The sequence below is a fragment of the Lactuca sativa genome, chromosome 4 (assembly GCF_002870075.4).
Source record: "Lactuca sativa cultivar Salinas chromosome 4, Lsat_Salinas_v11, whole genome shotgun sequence".
Classification (NCBI taxonomy): domain Eukaryota; kingdom Viridiplantae; phylum Streptophyta; class Magnoliopsida; order Asterales; family Asteraceae; genus Lactuca; species Lactuca sativa.
The window spans coordinates 24,433,315-24,452,117 of NC_056626.2; the positions used below are offsets into that span (position 1 = coordinate 24,433,315).

General features: G+C 31.6%; 2 protein-coding genes across 2 annotated transcripts; both read left to right on the forward strand.

The window, feature by feature from the left end:
- The first annotated feature begins 2,057 nt into the window (after positions 1-2,057).
- LOC111901453 (uncharacterized) lies at positions 2,058-4,767 on the forward strand. The gene is made up of 7 exons (XM_052771321.1): positions 2,058-2,120; positions 2,860-3,458; positions 3,546-3,687; positions 3,779-3,922; positions 4,003-4,374; positions 4,457-4,528; positions 4,620-4,767. The coding sequence occupies exons 1-7, from the start codon at positions 2,088-2,090 to the stop codon at positions 4,731-4,733; spliced, it is 1,476 nt and encodes a 491-aa protein (XP_052627281.1). The 5' UTR covers positions 2,058-2,087; the 3' UTR covers positions 4,734-4,767.
- A 404-nt stretch (positions 4,768-5,171) lies between these two features.
- Positions 5,172-6,290, forward strand: LOC111904946 (uncharacterized). The gene is made up of 2 exons (XM_023900644.3): positions 5,172-5,624; positions 5,725-6,290. The coding sequence occupies exons 1-2, from the start codon at positions 5,472-5,474 to the stop codon at positions 6,136-6,138; spliced, it is 567 nt and encodes a 188-aa protein (XP_023756412.3). The 5' UTR covers positions 5,172-5,471; the 3' UTR covers positions 6,139-6,290.
- The last annotated feature ends 12,513 nt before the right edge of the window (positions 6,291-18,803 follow it).

Genomic DNA, 18,803 nt, shown 5'->3' on the forward strand with positions numbered 1-18,803 from the left:
TTGCATGGGTGTTCTTAAATTTCGCCTTCAAAGCACTCGACCTTATACTCCTCATTCTCCGCGAATCGTTGTTCTCTGAAATAACCCAATGCAAGTTCAGCAAACAACTTTATGAGAATCTATCCTTATATACAAAACATCAATAGAATCTTCTGAGTTTGTTGTTGATTCTACTAAATCTTGTTTGATTAATAATCGACTTTGAGTATGTGCAATGATTTTGTGATTATGATGTCACTTGAAAGGAAAATTGTTTATTTCCTATTTTGATGGCAATGACAAATATACACAAATACCCTTATACACCCATTTTCATTTAATAAAATGTTTTTTTATTTATATTAATTAAATATTATAAACATTTTATTAAAATTTTTTAATTTGATTGGTCCACAATGAATTTTACATCCGTATAATAATCAATTATATATATATATATATATATATATATATATATATATATATATATATATATATATATATATATATATATATATATATGAGACGGTTCACTTGAGATTAAAAAAAGTAGAAATCTTGAAATTCAACCTGAGCCATACATTTTTCATTTGTTGCTCTAACGCTCCAATGTACCGACAACAACAGTGTATGCGTAATCATAAATGATTATACATATATTTTTGTTCACAGACCGAGTAATCATATATGATTATGACAGTTGATGACAGAAAATGTGGTGGTGACAGAGGTGGTAATAGTGTAAGTGACGGGGGTGACAGTGGTGGGTTCGATTGGTATCAGAGGTGGTGGTAGTGGTAGTGGCGGTGGCGATTGTGGTGGTGGAGATGGTGGCGGAGGAGAAAGGAACGAACGACGCTATATAATCATTTATTATTATAATTGGTCTGCCGCGCCGGTACGCCGGATGGTTAGAGCGGCAGACTTGAAATACGTGACTAAGGTTAAATCTCAAGATCTCTATTTTATTTTTAATCTCAACAGAACCTACCCCTCTGTGTGTGTGTGTGTGTGTGTCTATATATATATATACATATATATATATATATATATATATATATATATATATATATATATATATATATATATATATATAGGGCTAGATTATAATGTGGATATACAACTATTGTGTGGACGTGTGAATAATGCTATTTTATTAAAATTACTAAGAGAATATTTTGTTTAGTAATGTGAATACGTTCAATCTCACAGAACTATTGTTATTTTAATAGATTCTCATCAATTCTAATTCATTTTTGTTCTCATTCATCGTTTTTTATTTATTTTAATTTTTACAGAATACGACTCAATAAACATCCTGATAACATTCTGACAAAATGAGAATAATTAAAAAAAAATTATAATAACCTTATAAACGATTTAATTAGTGAAAATAATTTATAAGTAAAATAATTATATAAGATTGAAGTTATTAATATTATCAAACAACATATTTTCTTTGTAATTCTAATAGAATAACATTATCCATACGTCCATATAATTTATATCAATCCACATTTGAACCTCTTTCTCTCTCTCTCTCTCTCTCTCTCTCTCTCTCTCTCTTTCTCTATCTATCTATCTATCTGTCTGTCTGTCTGTCTGTCTGTCTATATATATATATATATATATATATATATATATATATATATATATATATATATATATATATATATATATATATATATATATATATATATATGTTTGGATAAGGATAACCCTTGTCTTCTTTAAGGTTTGTCAATCCATTTTGAGAAAATGACAAAAATAGCCAATTATACTAATTGCATTACAAAAATAGCCAAAAAAAATCGGGATTACAAAAATAGCCACCCATTTCGCAGGTGAGAAGGCCCCATCTGCGAAATGGGCATCTCATCTGCGAATGTACAAGTGCCTGAAGCACAGCTGTGCTTCAGGCACTTGTACATTCGCAGATGAGATGCCCATTTCGCAGATGGGGCCTTCTCACCTGCGAAATGGGTGTTTTTAGGTATAAAAACGTTTTTTTTTTTTTTTTTCATTTTCACCATTCTCTACACAAAAACTCTCTCTAACTCTCTCTAACCTTGGGCTTCTCTCGGAATTTTGGCTAGTTTTTGAAGAAAATGGAGGATTATGTCAACAATCCCGCAAATATGGTTAGATTTTAACTCTTTTAATGTTTAAAGTTATTTTTTTTTTATCAATTGTTGTATTATTTAGTGTTAAAAAAGGGTAATTTTGTTGTGTTTGATAGTTTTAGTATATTTTTAGTATACTTGAAGTTTAAATGCAAGTAGAGACAAGTAGAGACTGCGTGGATAATGTTTACAATTTGTTATTTTTATAGTTTTTTTAGTTGTTGTATAACCTGAAATCTTGTAAATTTTTATCCTATAATTGTTTATATAAACTGTATATATATTTGTCGTATAACATTTATAAGTTGAAAATTTGTCGTATATATATTGTTAGAAATTGTTTTTATTTGTCGTATAAGTTGAAAAATTTGTATAAAATAGTCGTATAAGTTGCAAAATTGTTAGTTTGGTTGTCGTTTTATTTTTAAATTTTTTTGTTTATATGGTTATGGTTATATAATGTTAGTTTTAATTAGAAAGATAAAAATTGTTTATATATTTGTCGTTTAAGTTGAAAATTTGTTTAAGTTGAAAATATGTTTAAGTTGAAAATATTTATATAATTATGTATGATATTATGATCTATCGTAAATATATTTGTTGTATAACTTGGAAAATTGTTTATATATGTGTATGTTATTGTTTTTTATCGGAAATATATATATTAGTAATTAAGAAAGTATTTGCAGTTCGTAATATATTTAAAAAAAAGTATATTTTTTAGTTATCTAATTTGTTTTTGTGTTTTTTTTTGCAGCATGATTTTAGTTTAATGAATACGAAAGCCTTTGCGAACCTAAAAGGCTCTGGCGGTAACATATGGGAAGTCTTTGAAGTTTTAGATGATGCCCGACGTGCTATTTTCAGAAATACCGTCTTTGGCTATTTTATTGATGTCCCTCGTTTACAAGGGGACGCTTTATTGTTTCATAAAATGTTCCTTCATCAGATCCGGCCGGACCCTGTTTTATCTCCAGATGGAATAAAACGTTTATATTTTCGAGTAGGCAATACCAAAATGGTTTATGGGCCGGAAGAGTTTTGTTTGATTACCGGCTTCAATTTTGGGGAGTATCCAAAAAACATTGGGAGAAAAGGGTCGGAAAAATTAATAAGCAGTAAAAAAAGATGTTTACTGCGTGAACGGCTATTTCCGGACCATACTAATAGTTCGGTGAAAATCGGCGACCTGAAAAGTTTAATTTTAAATCAAACATTCCTAGCACTTGACGACCTTGATGCAGTTAGAGTATGTTTGATATACATTTTGTGTGAAGGTTTTTTGGGCAAAGAAGTTAACGATCGGGTGCCACAAGATTGGTTTTATTTGGCTGAGAATTTGGATCTCTGGAATAGGTATATTTTCTTTACGTTAAAAGTTCTATTTTATTAAAGTTATAATTTATATAATAATCAATTTTGTTTTTTTTTTTGTTTTGTTAGCTTCGCTTGGGGTAGCTATCTATGGGATTTTACTTATGTTGACCTTGAGGATACGTGGAATAAGATACATCATTATTTATCACTTCCTGAGCGTGGTCAAACTTTAAAGTATTCCGTCTCAGGATTTACTGCTCCAATTAGGGTATAAAAATTTTATTATATTTAAATTGTTTTATTGTTATATTTTTTATTTTAATTTTAACTTTTATTACTGTTATTGTACAAAATTGTAGATATGGATATATGAGATGATTCCGGCTGTTCGTGCATGTGGATTTGCATTGAGAAAAAATAAAGACTTGCCTCGGATGAAAAGATGGAGCGGAACAAAAAAATTGAAATGGGTTGACGTGAACAAGATTTGGTCAAAGATGCAGGTTTAAAAATAATTCGTTTATTATTAATAAAGTTGATTATTATAGTTTTATATGCATTTTTAATATGTTTAATTTTTTAGGAGGGGCTACCACCAAGACAAAACATGTTACCGGGTGATGGTGAGATGACATCTTTTTATTATATGTCATTTCAAGAGTATGTATATGGTGAAGGGAAAGCAGTTCCATCCCCAGTACGGGACCATTTTAGGAGACAAGACGAATCTTCGTCTAGTATGTCGTCCAGTGGTCGCTCTCATGGTAGAGGTCGGGGCAGTGGGAAACACAAGCTAGACGAGTTGTTGAAACGGGTACATGCACTGGAGCAGCATGTGTTTATGAATCAACAAAAACCTACAGAGGTTTTTGTTGAAGAAGTGAATAATGACCAATTTTGGAACGACATTTTTTTTGAGGACCCGACAGTGTCACAAAGAAATTATGATGAACAGGTTAGTTACACGCTACATTATTTATTAAATTTTATTAACATATATGAATACCTGTGTTCATATTTTATATTTGAAAATATAGGTTGTGCAAGATGAAGTGATGAATAAAAACAATACAACTCAAAATGTTTTTGGTGATACTCAAGACGACAAGGTTGTTATAGATGTTACATTTACGATTTTAATAATTACTTTTTAATAAAGTGTCTTTCGTTATTAAGTAAAAAGTTATATTTTTAATGTAGGTGTTGGAGGAGAGTAATCAGTATGCGGGGAACAAATTTGATGATGATGTGTTTGATGTAAACGATTATAGTGAAGTTAAAGAGGTTATTATAGTTACATTAATATTATATTAATATTTTGTTTATTTAGATATTATTGCTTATTAAATTATGTGTATTTCGTTATTAAGTATAAAGTATTATCTTTAATGTAGGAGTGGGAGGAGAGGAATGACAATGCAGGGAACAAATTTGATGATGATGTGCCGGATGAAGACGAACTAATAATAACGGGAAATGTAGATTATTTTCATGATGATGATGATGACAAAGAAGTTACACCCGATAAACCTAGGAGTCGAAAACCATCACAATTTTTATGCACTCCTTACACCGAGGTATTCGTTTTATTTATAAACTGATGATTTTATGTTTATGTGAATTATCTATGTTTATGTGAATTATCTGAAAGATATACATTTAAACATATGAATATTGTTTTTAGTTGCACATGACACCGAAACAAAAAAGAAGAACAAAAAAGAAGGTTGGTACGAAATCAACATGCCCCGTTCCTCCTCCAGTTTTTGGTGTTGCTCATGACTTCTCCATGTTGCGCCTGCAACCTTACGTAGCAGGCGGTGAGGATGTCATCCAAAATTATGTATTGCATTCATACGATGTGCAGCATCGTTTGTTTAATTTCGTGTTAGATAGAGATTTTTGGAGCTCATTGTTTGGGCATACACACGACGGATGGTTGGAGTCAGCGGTAAATAAATTGTTAATTAATTCTTTTAAAAGTTAATTGTTTTTTAGTCAATAACAAAAGTATCATGTGTGCAGCATATAACCATTTGGTACCGACTTTTGATGGAGAGACGGTTTGAGAGCGACCGACATACAATAATGCCTCCAAATTTTTTTGTTTCTCATGCTTTGGAAGAAGGACAGGACTGGAGGGCGTTTATGGCTGGTATTGCTACATACCCTAACTTCATGGTTGCTTGGTGGGATGTTGATACGGTAAACTTAATAGTTTATATTGAAAATAATATCGTTTTTTTGTTAAGTTTTTGTATTGTGATGTAAATAAACATAATTTTATTTTCTGATCCTTATACAGGTCTTATTGCCGATTCATTCATCCCCTAATCATTGGCTATTTGGGGAACTACGATTAGCGTCAATGGAAGTGCATATTTATGACAGTCTTGGTAGAGGTGCTTATGAAAAATTCCAATCCGAAGGAATCTTTTCCAAATTTGAACGTCGGGTGGCAAATTATTTGGACAAGATTAAGTATTGGGCGCGGAGGAACATCCCAAGGATTCCATTGAATATGCAATTCATTTATGAAGAAAACGTTCCCCAACAAAGTAGTCATTTGGGAGATTGCGGTGTTTTTCTTTGTATGTTTATGGAGCAATTGGTTTCAGGTCAACCAATACGTGTTCTTATTGACCCAAAGAACGCAGCTTTAGAGTTCCGTCTCCGGATGGCAAAAATTATTTGGGGGTCTAGTCTTGCTCCTCTGTAGTTGGATTATATAAATGTATATACAAATTAATGTTGGATTTCATTATTAGTTTATCTTTAGAGTTTACTCAACGGATGACAAAAAATATAACGTTACGACAATTACAACAATTTAATGACCTACTAATTACTTATCAATAAATTCAACATAAGAACGACCACAACTTTTGTTTTAACGTTACAAATACAACAATTTATTGACCAAACAACTTCAAAACCATAAAACAATATTGAAAAACTTACAACTTGTAAACAAGAACTGCCAAGAACAACACCCAACTACAAACCAACGCTATCTTTAACTTCTTATTTTCTGATTGAAAGAGCTTATTAGAGTTAGCTACTTTAGCTATTACCATAGAAGATTGGTCCTTCTCTTCATCAACCCAACTGATAAACCCGCATTTTGGTCCCTGTTAAATTTAATATCCACAGTAAGAAAATAAATTTGTGTCATGTAAACACAAGGGTTTAAATTTGAATGACGGTAAGAACATGATACCAAATACGGGCAAGCGTAGAACAACTTCATCCGCCCAAGGGGTAAGTGTTGTTGTTGTTTCCGCTAAAAAAACAGCCAAAATGAAGAAGTTAAAATCAATAACATCGAAACTAATAAAACATTAATATTACAAATTTACGTAATACCTGCAAAGTTACGTCTTTGAAACCACCATTGTTGCATTGTAGCACGAAAAAAATCAATCAACATAAGTATTGGCACCTTACGTGCGTGTCTAGATAATGCATTTATAGACTCCGCACTGTTGGACGACATAAGATTGTATCGGTTCCCTTTAAAATGTGCCCTTGACCAGGTTTCTGGATTTATACTTTTTAAGTACTCCCATACTGGTTCTTTTGTCTTTTTCATAACATCCATGGCAGCATCAAAAGCATCAACTGTGTACGCCCTACATGCCTCCCAAAAAATTCCTTTAACCGTCTTACTCTTGCCGAATCTAGATACTATATTGAAATACAAATGGACACCACATATTCCATGATGAGCATGAGGAAAAATGTTGGCAACGGATGTTGCTATAGATGGAGACCTATCAGATATAATTGTAAGCTCCTGCATATTTCCTATGCAATCACGTAGTTTTTGAAAAAACCATGTCCAAGAATCAGTACACTCATTTTTGCATATACCATATGCAACCGGTAATATTTGATTTTGTCCGTCCTTAGTAACTGCAAGTAGCATGGTACCTTTGAACTCGCCCTTTAGGTGAGCTCCATCTACTACTAGGGTCGGCTTACAAAAATTGACAAAAGCTCGTACCTACAATACATTGTATATCTATTCAAATACACCAAAATAAATATTAAAAAAAAATTAGAACATGATAATACTAACCGAGCAACCGAGTGCGACGTACAAAAACTCAAACCGATCATCAGCATCTGTTTTAATATGTGTGACAGTACCCGGATTATGTTTGGCCAAGTTGTGACAATACGCCGGAAGTTTGGTAAAAGAATCCTCTTTCGTACCCCTTAACGACAACAATGCATATTGTTTCGCACGCCATGCCTGATGGTATGAGATATTGATATTCAATTGAGCATTCATATCATTAACAATTTCTTTTCCCCGATAAACTCTACTATAGTCTTCAGCCAAAACATCAGCAACATATTCACCCAAAACATATTTGTTTGCTTGTCGATGATTAGGTTGCAACAATGTTGAAGAACATGTGTGTACATCAACAAATTTATTCACTTGGAAAAGTCCATCAGTATTTTTAATTGCTTTTGCTCTTAGTAACCAAGAACAATTTTTCGAAACACACACAGCTTCATACCTTGATTTGGTGGATCTACTTGTCCTCGTCTGGAAACCTTCTCGAAGACATTTTTTACCAATACACCGCTTTAAAAGTTCTTTGTTTTTAAATATACTCTCACATTGAATCTTTTGAAGATTAATGTCTACCATCTGTGTTGGGATATCTTCATTATTATCAACTGGCCATGCTGGTACAGGGGGCATACCGTAAAAAAGGTTATCGGGATACTTAGTTTTAACTTCATCACCCAACTCATCTCTATCGGAATTACTTTGTAGCTCGGTTATATCTAAACATACATCACCAACATCAACATAATGCCCGTAAACATGATTTTTTTCATTTTTTTGAGTTGAATTTTTTTTCTTTTTAGTTTTATCTACCACACGCCTATTCATAAGTTTAACTTCTTGTTCGGCAACATCATCACAACGACCACCAACATGATTAAGATATGTACCAACATCATCATCACCAACATACTTGTAATTCTCGGGATCCACATATTGAATAGGTGAATAACTAACATTAACATTTTCAGCAACACTGTGAAACTGAGGTACACTAGGAGTATTGAAAGTACCTATCGGATCGTTGCTCCCTTTAAAACTGCATAAATTACCAACAAGTTCGTTTCCAATTTCACCGCCCCCATTAACCTCCTCAACTTCATCAACCACCACAAACACTTTCACAGCCCTTCCTCCACTACATTTGATTACGTTTATCAACATTCTAACATCCACGTCTTCAACTATAGCTATATAATAATTTAATTCAGGATGGTGGAAACGAAGACTAATTCTATATTTGTCTAACAAACCAATTTTGCTTCTTACCATAGATACAAAATCACTATAACTAATATACTCAGAAAATATCAAAGCAAATTCAGAAATACCTCCCTGTGGACATATGTATTCCAGATTAGTTCCATTAACTTGCCATCTCCCACCGGTTACAAGACAAACCAAATATTCAATCATTTTTTGAGCAAATTGTAGAGATAGAGAGTATTTCACAAACCAAATAACAACCAAAATGATATTTTTTCTACAAAAATTTTTATATAGCAAAGCCCATTTCGTAGTCAAACCAATTCATTTCGTAGTCAACCTTAAAAAAAAAAAAAAAAAAAAAAAAAAAAAAAATCATCATTTCGCAGATAGGATCAGAGGATTTCGCAGATGGGACCTATTCCATCTGCGAAATTACCCCTATTTATACCGAAAAATATTAAAAAAAAAAGAAAAAATTCTCACCTGCGAATGTACAAGTGCCTGAAGCACAGCTGTGCTTTAGGCACTTGTACATTCGCAGATGAGATGCCCATTTCGCAGATGGGGCCTTCTCACCTGCGAAATGGGTGGCTATTTTTGTAATCCCGATTTTTTTTGGCTATTTTTGTAATGCAATTAGTATAATTGGCTATTTTTGTCATTTTCTCTTTTTTCTATATTAGTCGTACACACGGTTTAATCTATATTTAATTATTATAAATTGTATTCTTTATTAGTTGCAGGCACGCTTTAATATTTTTAAGTATTATAAATTATATTAAATCCATGGATGTTTTTTAATAGCATAATTGAACATTACTATTACTCTTAAATCGTTCATGTTTTGTTTCAAACAAAACCTCTATTTACATAAATCTATAAAAAAAACATTTTATATGCACCATATATATATATATATATATATATATATATATATATATATATATATATATATATATATATATATATATATATATATATATATATATATATATATATATATATATATATATATATATATATATATATGAAACCATCATGGCTTTTTAATTTGTTTCTAATAATTATAATAATAATTATTTTAAATTGGTTAGTAATGTTAAATTAATATAAAAACTAAATTATAATAATAAATTAACTAAGCTACAATATTAAAATATCATATCTTACTTTTATTTATAAAATTATTACTTTAAATTTTTAACATATTATATTTAACTTATTAGTTTAAATATGTTGTCATATGTGAACAATTATAATTTTAAAGTCACAAATTTTGTATAATGTATGATTTTATGCAATATAGTCAAATTATTAATTTTAATATAATATTAATTGGTTAACTTAAATTAAAGTTTCAGTTATACTAAAAAAAATTCGATAGACTATTTTAAAAATAGTTAAAAGTTATAAATTATAATGTTAAACATAAATTGTAATCCTAAATTAACAAAAAAAAAAAAACAATGAAACTATTTTTATAATCATTAAGAATTTTTAAATAAATAGTTGAAAAATAACTAACAATAAGAATAGTTAAAAGTGATATTATAAAAAAATTATAATGTTATATTTAAAAAGAAAAACAATGTTTGTTGTTTTAAATAGTTACAATCAAAGAAACTAACAATATTCATCAAATAAATTTTAAAAAAAGTTAAATTTCTGAAACCGAATTAAAATAATTAAGAGTTTTCAAATAAGTTATTTTAAATAACTTAAAACAACAATAGTTAAAAGTAACATTATATATAGACATAATATTGTTACCATTAAAAACAAAAACAATGTTGATGTTTTAAATAATTACAATGATAGAAATTAATATCTTAAGCAAATAAACTTTTTAAAATCAATTAATCATAACAACAACTATAAATATCATTAAACTATGTTTATATTTAATATATACAGTTAGAGGCCAATTGAGACAGTTAATTTTATAGAATTTTAAAAAATGTCTAAATTATCATATAATTCAAAAGAAACAATGTTTATATCAACTTATTGTAATATCTATTATATAAGAGCTAACAACGTCATTGATGTATTTAGAAAATATATATTTGTAAATATTTCAAATATATTGTTGTATTCTGCGCAACGCGTGGTTATTCACTTAGTAAAAAATTAATCTTTGGCTGATGGGGGCTTTTTGCTACCAACAAATATATATATATATATATATATATATATATATATATATATATATATATAAACACACACATAGAGAGAGAGAGAGAGCATTCACTTGAGAACATTTCTTATTTTGAGAACAATTGAGAATAAAAATCACCCTTTAATTATACAAGGTGACATTTTTGTAATTAAGTTAAAATGTAGATGCAAACATAGGACATTTAAAAAAAGGACGGAGGTATTATCGTAAAAAGTTAGAATAACCACTAGAACATGTGCATACATCATCCCAAAACCTCGATTGTCTATAATCAAAACCTCATTTCTCTTTTACCGAAAACCCTCCATTCCTTTACTGTTTCAACGATTTTCACTAAATCGTTCACGAAATCGAACATAATGTCGACTAAAATAGAGAAATAACCATACAAAGATTCATGAAAGGTATCAAAATGAATATTTGACGTTTTTGCTCAATATCACTCGATTTTCATGATTATTAAGTTTTTCTATTGTTATACTCGATATTCCAAAATTTATTTTGAACTAAAACCTTAGTTTTCGATGTCCAACATGTTATTGAAGGTTTTCTATTTAATAACACAAGATTTTTACACAAAATCAAATATAATGTCGTCCAAAACAGAAAAATCTCTATTGAAAGCTTCATCAAAAGGTATCAAAACAGATATTCAATTTTTTTTGCTCAATATCACTCGATTTTCATGATTATAGAGTTTTCTAATGTTATATTCAATTTCAAAAGGTTTTTTGAACTAAAACCCTAGTTTTCGATGTCGATCAAGTTATCAAAGGCTTTTTGTTTAATAACACTGAATTTTACGACTATCAACGTTTATTTTCTCAATTTAGTATTCTGTCATTCATGTATTACCTAAATAAAATCGATATGAACTTACAGAAACTGTTAAAACATTTGAAAAAAATGTATTCCATAAAGAAGAGAGATATAAAAACTATGCATGAAGGTAATAAATCATCTGTTATGAACAACGAATTCTTATTTATAATGATTGTGTTCAATCATATATGAGTTTCTAATAATATATCTATTAATAGGTATCATAAACTAATAAGGAACAACAATCTCAAAAAGGACTTACATATGTTAAATCATATATGATTTACATACGTTATAATCAAAAAAGTTTTAGACATACTTTATTATACACTCTATTTTAATCACATGTGATTAAAAATATGATTAACATTTTCATATAATAATAAATTTGATGGTATTTAATAATATATGATTTTTTTTATGTTGAATCATATATGATTTTCCGGTAATATATGTTTTAGTAACATATGATAAAAATCATATATGATTTGCATTAAATCACATATGTATTATGACAACAAATTCTTATTTATCGTATATGAGTTTCTGATAATATATCTATTAACATATATCAGAAACTAATAAGTAACAACAACATGCAAAAGGATTTACATAGAAAACTACTAGCAGGCTTAATGAAAAAGGTAATACTTCAGTCATTCTATAATCATATTTCATTATTAATTGTTAGAAACTAAGATTATTTTGTATACTAATCACATATGTTTTATATAATATATGATTTATACTTTGTTATTAATCACCTGTTATTGATATCTTTTATATATCCAAAAGAGATTCAATTAGATGTGATTAAAATTTGTTATGAACACCATATGCCTTTGATTTAACGATATGTATGATTTTCTTATTATATATGTATTTATATATATTTTAGAACAAAATAAAGAAAATACTACAGAAACAATCTACTGAGAAAAATAAACCAGCACTCTGTTTTTTAATCACATGTGATTAAATCTATTATGAACAATGTGGGTTTATTTATCATAACTTTGTTTAATCACATGTGATTAGAATATGTTACCATCTTTGACATACACCTAACATTCCAGATTAACTCAATCACATGTGAACAACATATGTTATGAAAAATATATGTTTATTTATCATAACTTGATTTAAAGTCAAAACTTACATTTGATAACATTGTGTTTTAAACAATATATGATTTATACTTTATTATTAATTACATATGATTAAAATCCGTTATAAACACATTATGCTTTTGATTTAATGATATATATATATATATATATATATATATATATATATATATATTATTTTCTACTTATATATGTATTTATATATTTCAGAAAAAAATAAAGAAAAGCCTATAGAGACAACCTAAATGATTGTAAAACATAAATAACCAACACTATGATTTTAATCACATGTGATTAGTATCTTTTATATATGAGGTTCTTGAGCTCTTAGAGAGAAGCTTTGTGTGTTTTGGTGCATTTTGAAAAAGAAGGACTCCATTGGAAATGTGTTGGGAAGCTTGGAGCTTGTGGATCTAGACTTGGTTTTTCATCTTGCATCTTATGGAGGTATAAAGTTTCAAACTTTATAGCTCCTTAGTGTAGATCTATTTTTGGGTTGTGTTTGGGCATGTTTTGGTCCTTAGGTTGCATCTTGTGAGTAGAAGTTACTCTAGAACCTTTCAGCATCATTTCTATTTTCTAGTCATTTCTGTGGTCATTAAGTGATAAAAATCAAATCTTGTTTGGTATAATTCTCCCATGCATGAGTTATAGGTCCTTTGCTGAAGTTATGGACATGGGGTATAGTTTTGGGTCCCATTAAACCATGAAAAAGCTTAAAGTTGTCAAGTTTATCAGTTAAGACCTTCCCAAGATTAAGATATATGAGTTGGACGTTTGGTTTTAAAGCATTAATAGCTTATAGTTGAGTTTTGGGTAGCAGTGAAGTGCGCCAGGCATACCTACCAGGTACGCACGACGTAACAGGTTTGGCTAGAGTTCCCTTTCTGTCGAAGCCTAATACGTTGCGCACAATGGGGTGGTACGTATGGTGTACTCACCGCTTTTGGGGCATTTTAGGCCTTGGGTCATTATGGGTTTGGGTCATGGTTAGATGGGTCAAGTAAGGAAAGGGTAAAATGGTCTTTTTACCATTAGCATGCTAAGAATATTGTAACGCCCGCAGATCCGGGCTAGTCAATTTAGAGACAATAAGTTTCGAAAATGACTTTTTGGCAAAAGATTATTTATAATAAATAGTCTTAACCAAGTTGTAGAATAGGTCTCAAGGTTTCCGTACATATAAAAAACGCCGAAATCCGAGTTATAACAAAGAAGTTATGGCTCGTCTAAGTTTTACGGCAAAACCGGCACAGCACCGGGAAGCGTAAAAAGTGAATTTACGATAGAAGAATTTTTAGCCTTAGCAATCTAAACGAAAGTTGTAGAATATGTTAAACTAAGAGCGTCGATAAAAAGAACGCCCAAATCTGACTTCGTATAAGGAAGTTGTGATTTTTCTAAGATTCGGCTTAGCAGTGCACGGCCCGAAACTCGAATTTTAGTTCGATAGTTTTTTGGCTTATGCGACCTAAATGAGAGTTGAAGATCTCATTAATAGGAACTCAACGATAAAAAGATGGACGAACACGGATTCCGTATGAAGGAGTTACGAATTCTTCGCGGTCATTTAGCAGTCTAAACGCCTCCTACTGTTAAATTTGAGATCGGTTGAGAATTAGCCGACGGAGTCTAAACGAAAGTTGTAGATCTTGATTTTACCAATACGTTGAAAAAACGAACGTCAAAAACGGAGCTCGTATGCGAGAGTTATGATTTTTCTAAGTTTGAAGGCTGATACGTGATAGAGGGTGACGTGGCACCACCAGAATTGGACACGTGGCACCACCAGAAGGCTGCCACATGCACCAACTCGGCGAGTGGGTCCTCTTACTCTGCGAGTAGGTCAGTCAGCACCCCTATAAATAGAGGTGTCGGGTTCCCTCATTTCCTCACCCCTCAACCCTCTTCTTTCTCTCTCTATACTCTCTCTCTAAGCTCCCTAACCCCCCCTAAAAGCCTAGGTAAACCACCTAGCACCCGAAGGAAGCCCCAAGGCTCCCGGAGTCCCGAGAAAAGAGCCTTTCGGCTCGGGAACGCTGCTCCAGCAAAGCCCAGTTTTCGAGAAAACCCGTTGTAAGTAATCTATGCCTACGCTATCTTTAGTATAGCTTATGTTTCAATATAGTAATGTTATTAGGACCTTATAATAAGTATTTGAGCTATTATTATGAGTTATATTGAGTGTTATTTAACGCTTATATAATAATAATAATAGCTAGACTATTAATTTGTCGCGGTTAACGTCAGACTAAACTCTAGTGGTAATGATACTAGGTTTTGTCGAGGAAGTTGTTTTAAGAGTAACGAAGTGTTGTCTGAGTGCCGAGTCACCACCTTCCCAGGTGAGTGCATAGTCCCTTTCATGAACATGATTTTAATAAAAGTATTTATTGAAGTATTAATTATATGTTTATGTGCGAGTTAATTGATGTTGCCTGAAATACATGTTAAAGAACATACCTGGTTATATATGATGATTTAGGATGAAGAGTAAACCTAAATTAATTATGAGTAATATTGGGTAGTATTTTCTTACAAGTACGAGTGAATTATACTCTGAGAATAGAACTTTAGTATATGTCATTGATCCGAGATCATGGATTAGACATAGTCATTGTCCCTAGTCTGAGAGTATGGATTAGGCATAATCATTCATCATTAATCCGAGAGTATGGATTAGTCATTTGTCCCTAGTCCAAGAGTATGGATTAGGTAAGGACATTCATTTCTGATCCGGGAGTATGGATTAGGTAAAACGGCTAACCTTAGGTCCGAGAATATGGATAGTCTCGTTGTGAGGATCGACGGGGTGGGATAAGAGTTGTTTATATATATATATGGTAAAATGGTATGTTTTGTGAGTTTTAAACTATATATGGTATAACATTGTGGGATTGAAATCCCTATGTACTCACCAGGTTTCCCAACCTGACCCACTCAGTTTATTTATGTCACAGGTGTTGTCATGAAGTCACGTTACACTAAGAGATTAAAGAGATGTAGATCACTAGTGTAAATAATTGTAAGTTCTGTTTATGCTTATGTTTCTGTATTAACGATGACATCCCAAACGTTTTAAAATGAAATAAATACGTTTCTTCAAAAATGTTTTAATAACGTATTTACCATGTTTTTCTGGGAACAAATTCTGCAACATTTTTATAAAATGAAGTACTCTGATTTTTATAAAGCATAAACAAAATCGGTCTTTTCTGGCCGCGATTTTGGGGATGTCATAGTTGGTATCAGAGCATTAGTTTAAGCGAACTAGGAATATGGATTTATTTCTAGACTTAAACTTAGAATGCTAAGCAATGATTGTGAGGTGTGAGCATTAGCTTATTTTAGGAATTATGCCTAAAATGCTTTTATGTGCTAAATGCTTTGTGCCTGACATGCTATTATTTCTTCGGATCTATGGTCTGTTGCCGACCGGATCTGGAAACCTTATGTGTTTAGGATTCTAAGTGTTTAAATACGATATTAGAACTAGCATATAAACGTTTTGGAGAGATAAGGATGATTTAAACGTCAATCCTAAATAAAGATCTAGATTCACCTTATTCGGTGTATAGATCAAGATGGCAAGGACCCGTAGCGGAAACGTGAATGCAAATGGGAACCGAGATCAGCCCCCAGTGATTGAGCAAATACCAGTTGTGGTAGCCGCTGCTGAGCCAATAACGATGGCCGGGGTACAAGCATTAATCCAAATGATGTTGGATCGTCAAATGGAGGAAACCAGAAGTTTGCTCCAGCAAAATCGAGAGGAAGTGACTATTCAGATCGAACGGCCCGAGTTGAACGAAGGGCAGACTGAGGAGGAGAACTACAGTGGAACCGTTGGTCAAGCTGATCCCCCGGTGATTAGGAGGAACAATCAAAATGAAGGAGTCGAGAGAAATGGATGCAAGTACAAAGATTTTCTAACTTGCAAGCCATCGACTTGTTGGCTTTTATGCATAAGAACAATCCTATGTGCTCATACAAACCCTAATGCTTGGATCTAGGTTTCTCTATTGTAGATGCTTTGAATCCAAGACTAATAAACTTAGATCTAACATATTATAAACTGAATTAGGGTATATAGAATTACCGTTGATTGTTATATAGCAATAACAATCAATTCCTTGCTTGGATTGGCTTCAAAAGCTTAGTGCCTCAAGTGCTGCACCTCTAATGGAGTCACAAACACCATATACAACTTGGATGAAGAGGAGAAGAAAGGAGGCTGCCCAAAAATGGCTATAAACCCTGGAGAATTAGTTCCACACGTTTTTGGGGCCTAAGGGGTCCTTTATATACTTGTGTGGGCTGCTAGGGTTTCAGTCAAAACCCTAATGGACAGCTTAAACTCTAAGCAGCCCATGGAACCTTCTGGATAAGGCCATGGACGAAAATATGATGGGCTCCTATCATAATTCCGTTCACCCCTTGTTCCTTTAGCATTCCTTAGCCCAATAACTCAATTATCCAATAATTGCAGTCCAGTCCCCTAAATTTAATTAATCTCATTTAGCCACAAAATTAATTATTGACTAATATTAATTAAACACTATGATTTCTCTTTTAATATATTATTCTCATAATATATTAATAAATCATATTTAAACCTTTCTTTCCTTTATTCATCCTACATATTGCTATGGTGAAGGCAACCCAAAAGGACCATGCTCATAATCGGGTCAAGTACATACCAAAATAGTTATGGACTTAGACACTAATCCATCAGTCTCCCACTTGGATAAGTCTAATAACTATTTTCTGTATGACTTCAGAACCTGATCAGCAATCGTAGCTTTCAAAAGCCGCTGTCAACTCTGATCTTATCAGATAGCGTGTCCTTTAGATAAGGGATTATATATTCCTCCATTCTCAAGATATCGTATAGACATAAGACATGAATTTCAATCATTCTCTCTATACTGTTTCCCGACTTTCGATTTATGACGACTGATAACAGACTACAATTGAACACATCAACTTAGTCCTGGCTTGGCCAAGCGCTTAGGTGTCATCATTAAATCATCGAGAGGCCCACATATATCGCTTTTATCCTAATTTGGGTAAAAGGAATGGATAAACTTCGACTCATATGCTTGCTTGCATTCATTGATCGAATCACAAACAACAATAAGTTTTATAACACCAAGTTACTGGTGCGTTTACTTATTATCAATGTGTACCCGACCAACAAATAACAACTCACATGTCTCGGTTTCAAGAATATACAATATTATCATCTCACTAATCACTCGAGATAAATCCACGAAGTAATCCAAGTGAGCGTGGGTTTAATCCAATACTCTAATCTTATCAAAGCACTCATGAACTCTGCAACAAACTTGTGCCATGTCTAAACACTTCAGACAATCTACAGACAGATTCATGACAGTCTTTATTCATACCTACTCCCAACGTATGACCGACTGTGGATGTTTGAATAACCTAGTTATTCTGGAAGTCAAAACATGCAAACTGAAACATAACAATAATACTTAATCCTATATGGCCCTAAACTTGTGAGAGTAAATAAAACACTTCTATTTATCCACCATATTGATTACTTATTATTTATCATTTAATGTTTCGGATACTCAACTTATTACTTGAATTACAACAACAACTATCCCATGCTCTAAGCATGCACACTTTGTTTCCTATGGTCCTTACTTTGTGAAATAGATCAATTGAAAACTTTTCCAGTGATTCTCATTTTGCAATTCCTTAATCCAAACTGTTAATGTAAGAACATAAGGTTCTTGCCACTACTAGAATATGCTAGATTCTAACATTTTATGCAACGATTCTTTTGCAAAATCATAGCACAAAAGTCACCACGACTTGGCCAATGAAATTACAAAGTACTCTATCAGAAATTGTTACAAGACAATTACATAGACGTGAAGTCTCACATTCAAAGTACATTCCTTTGAATATCCTTCTTGCATAAAAGT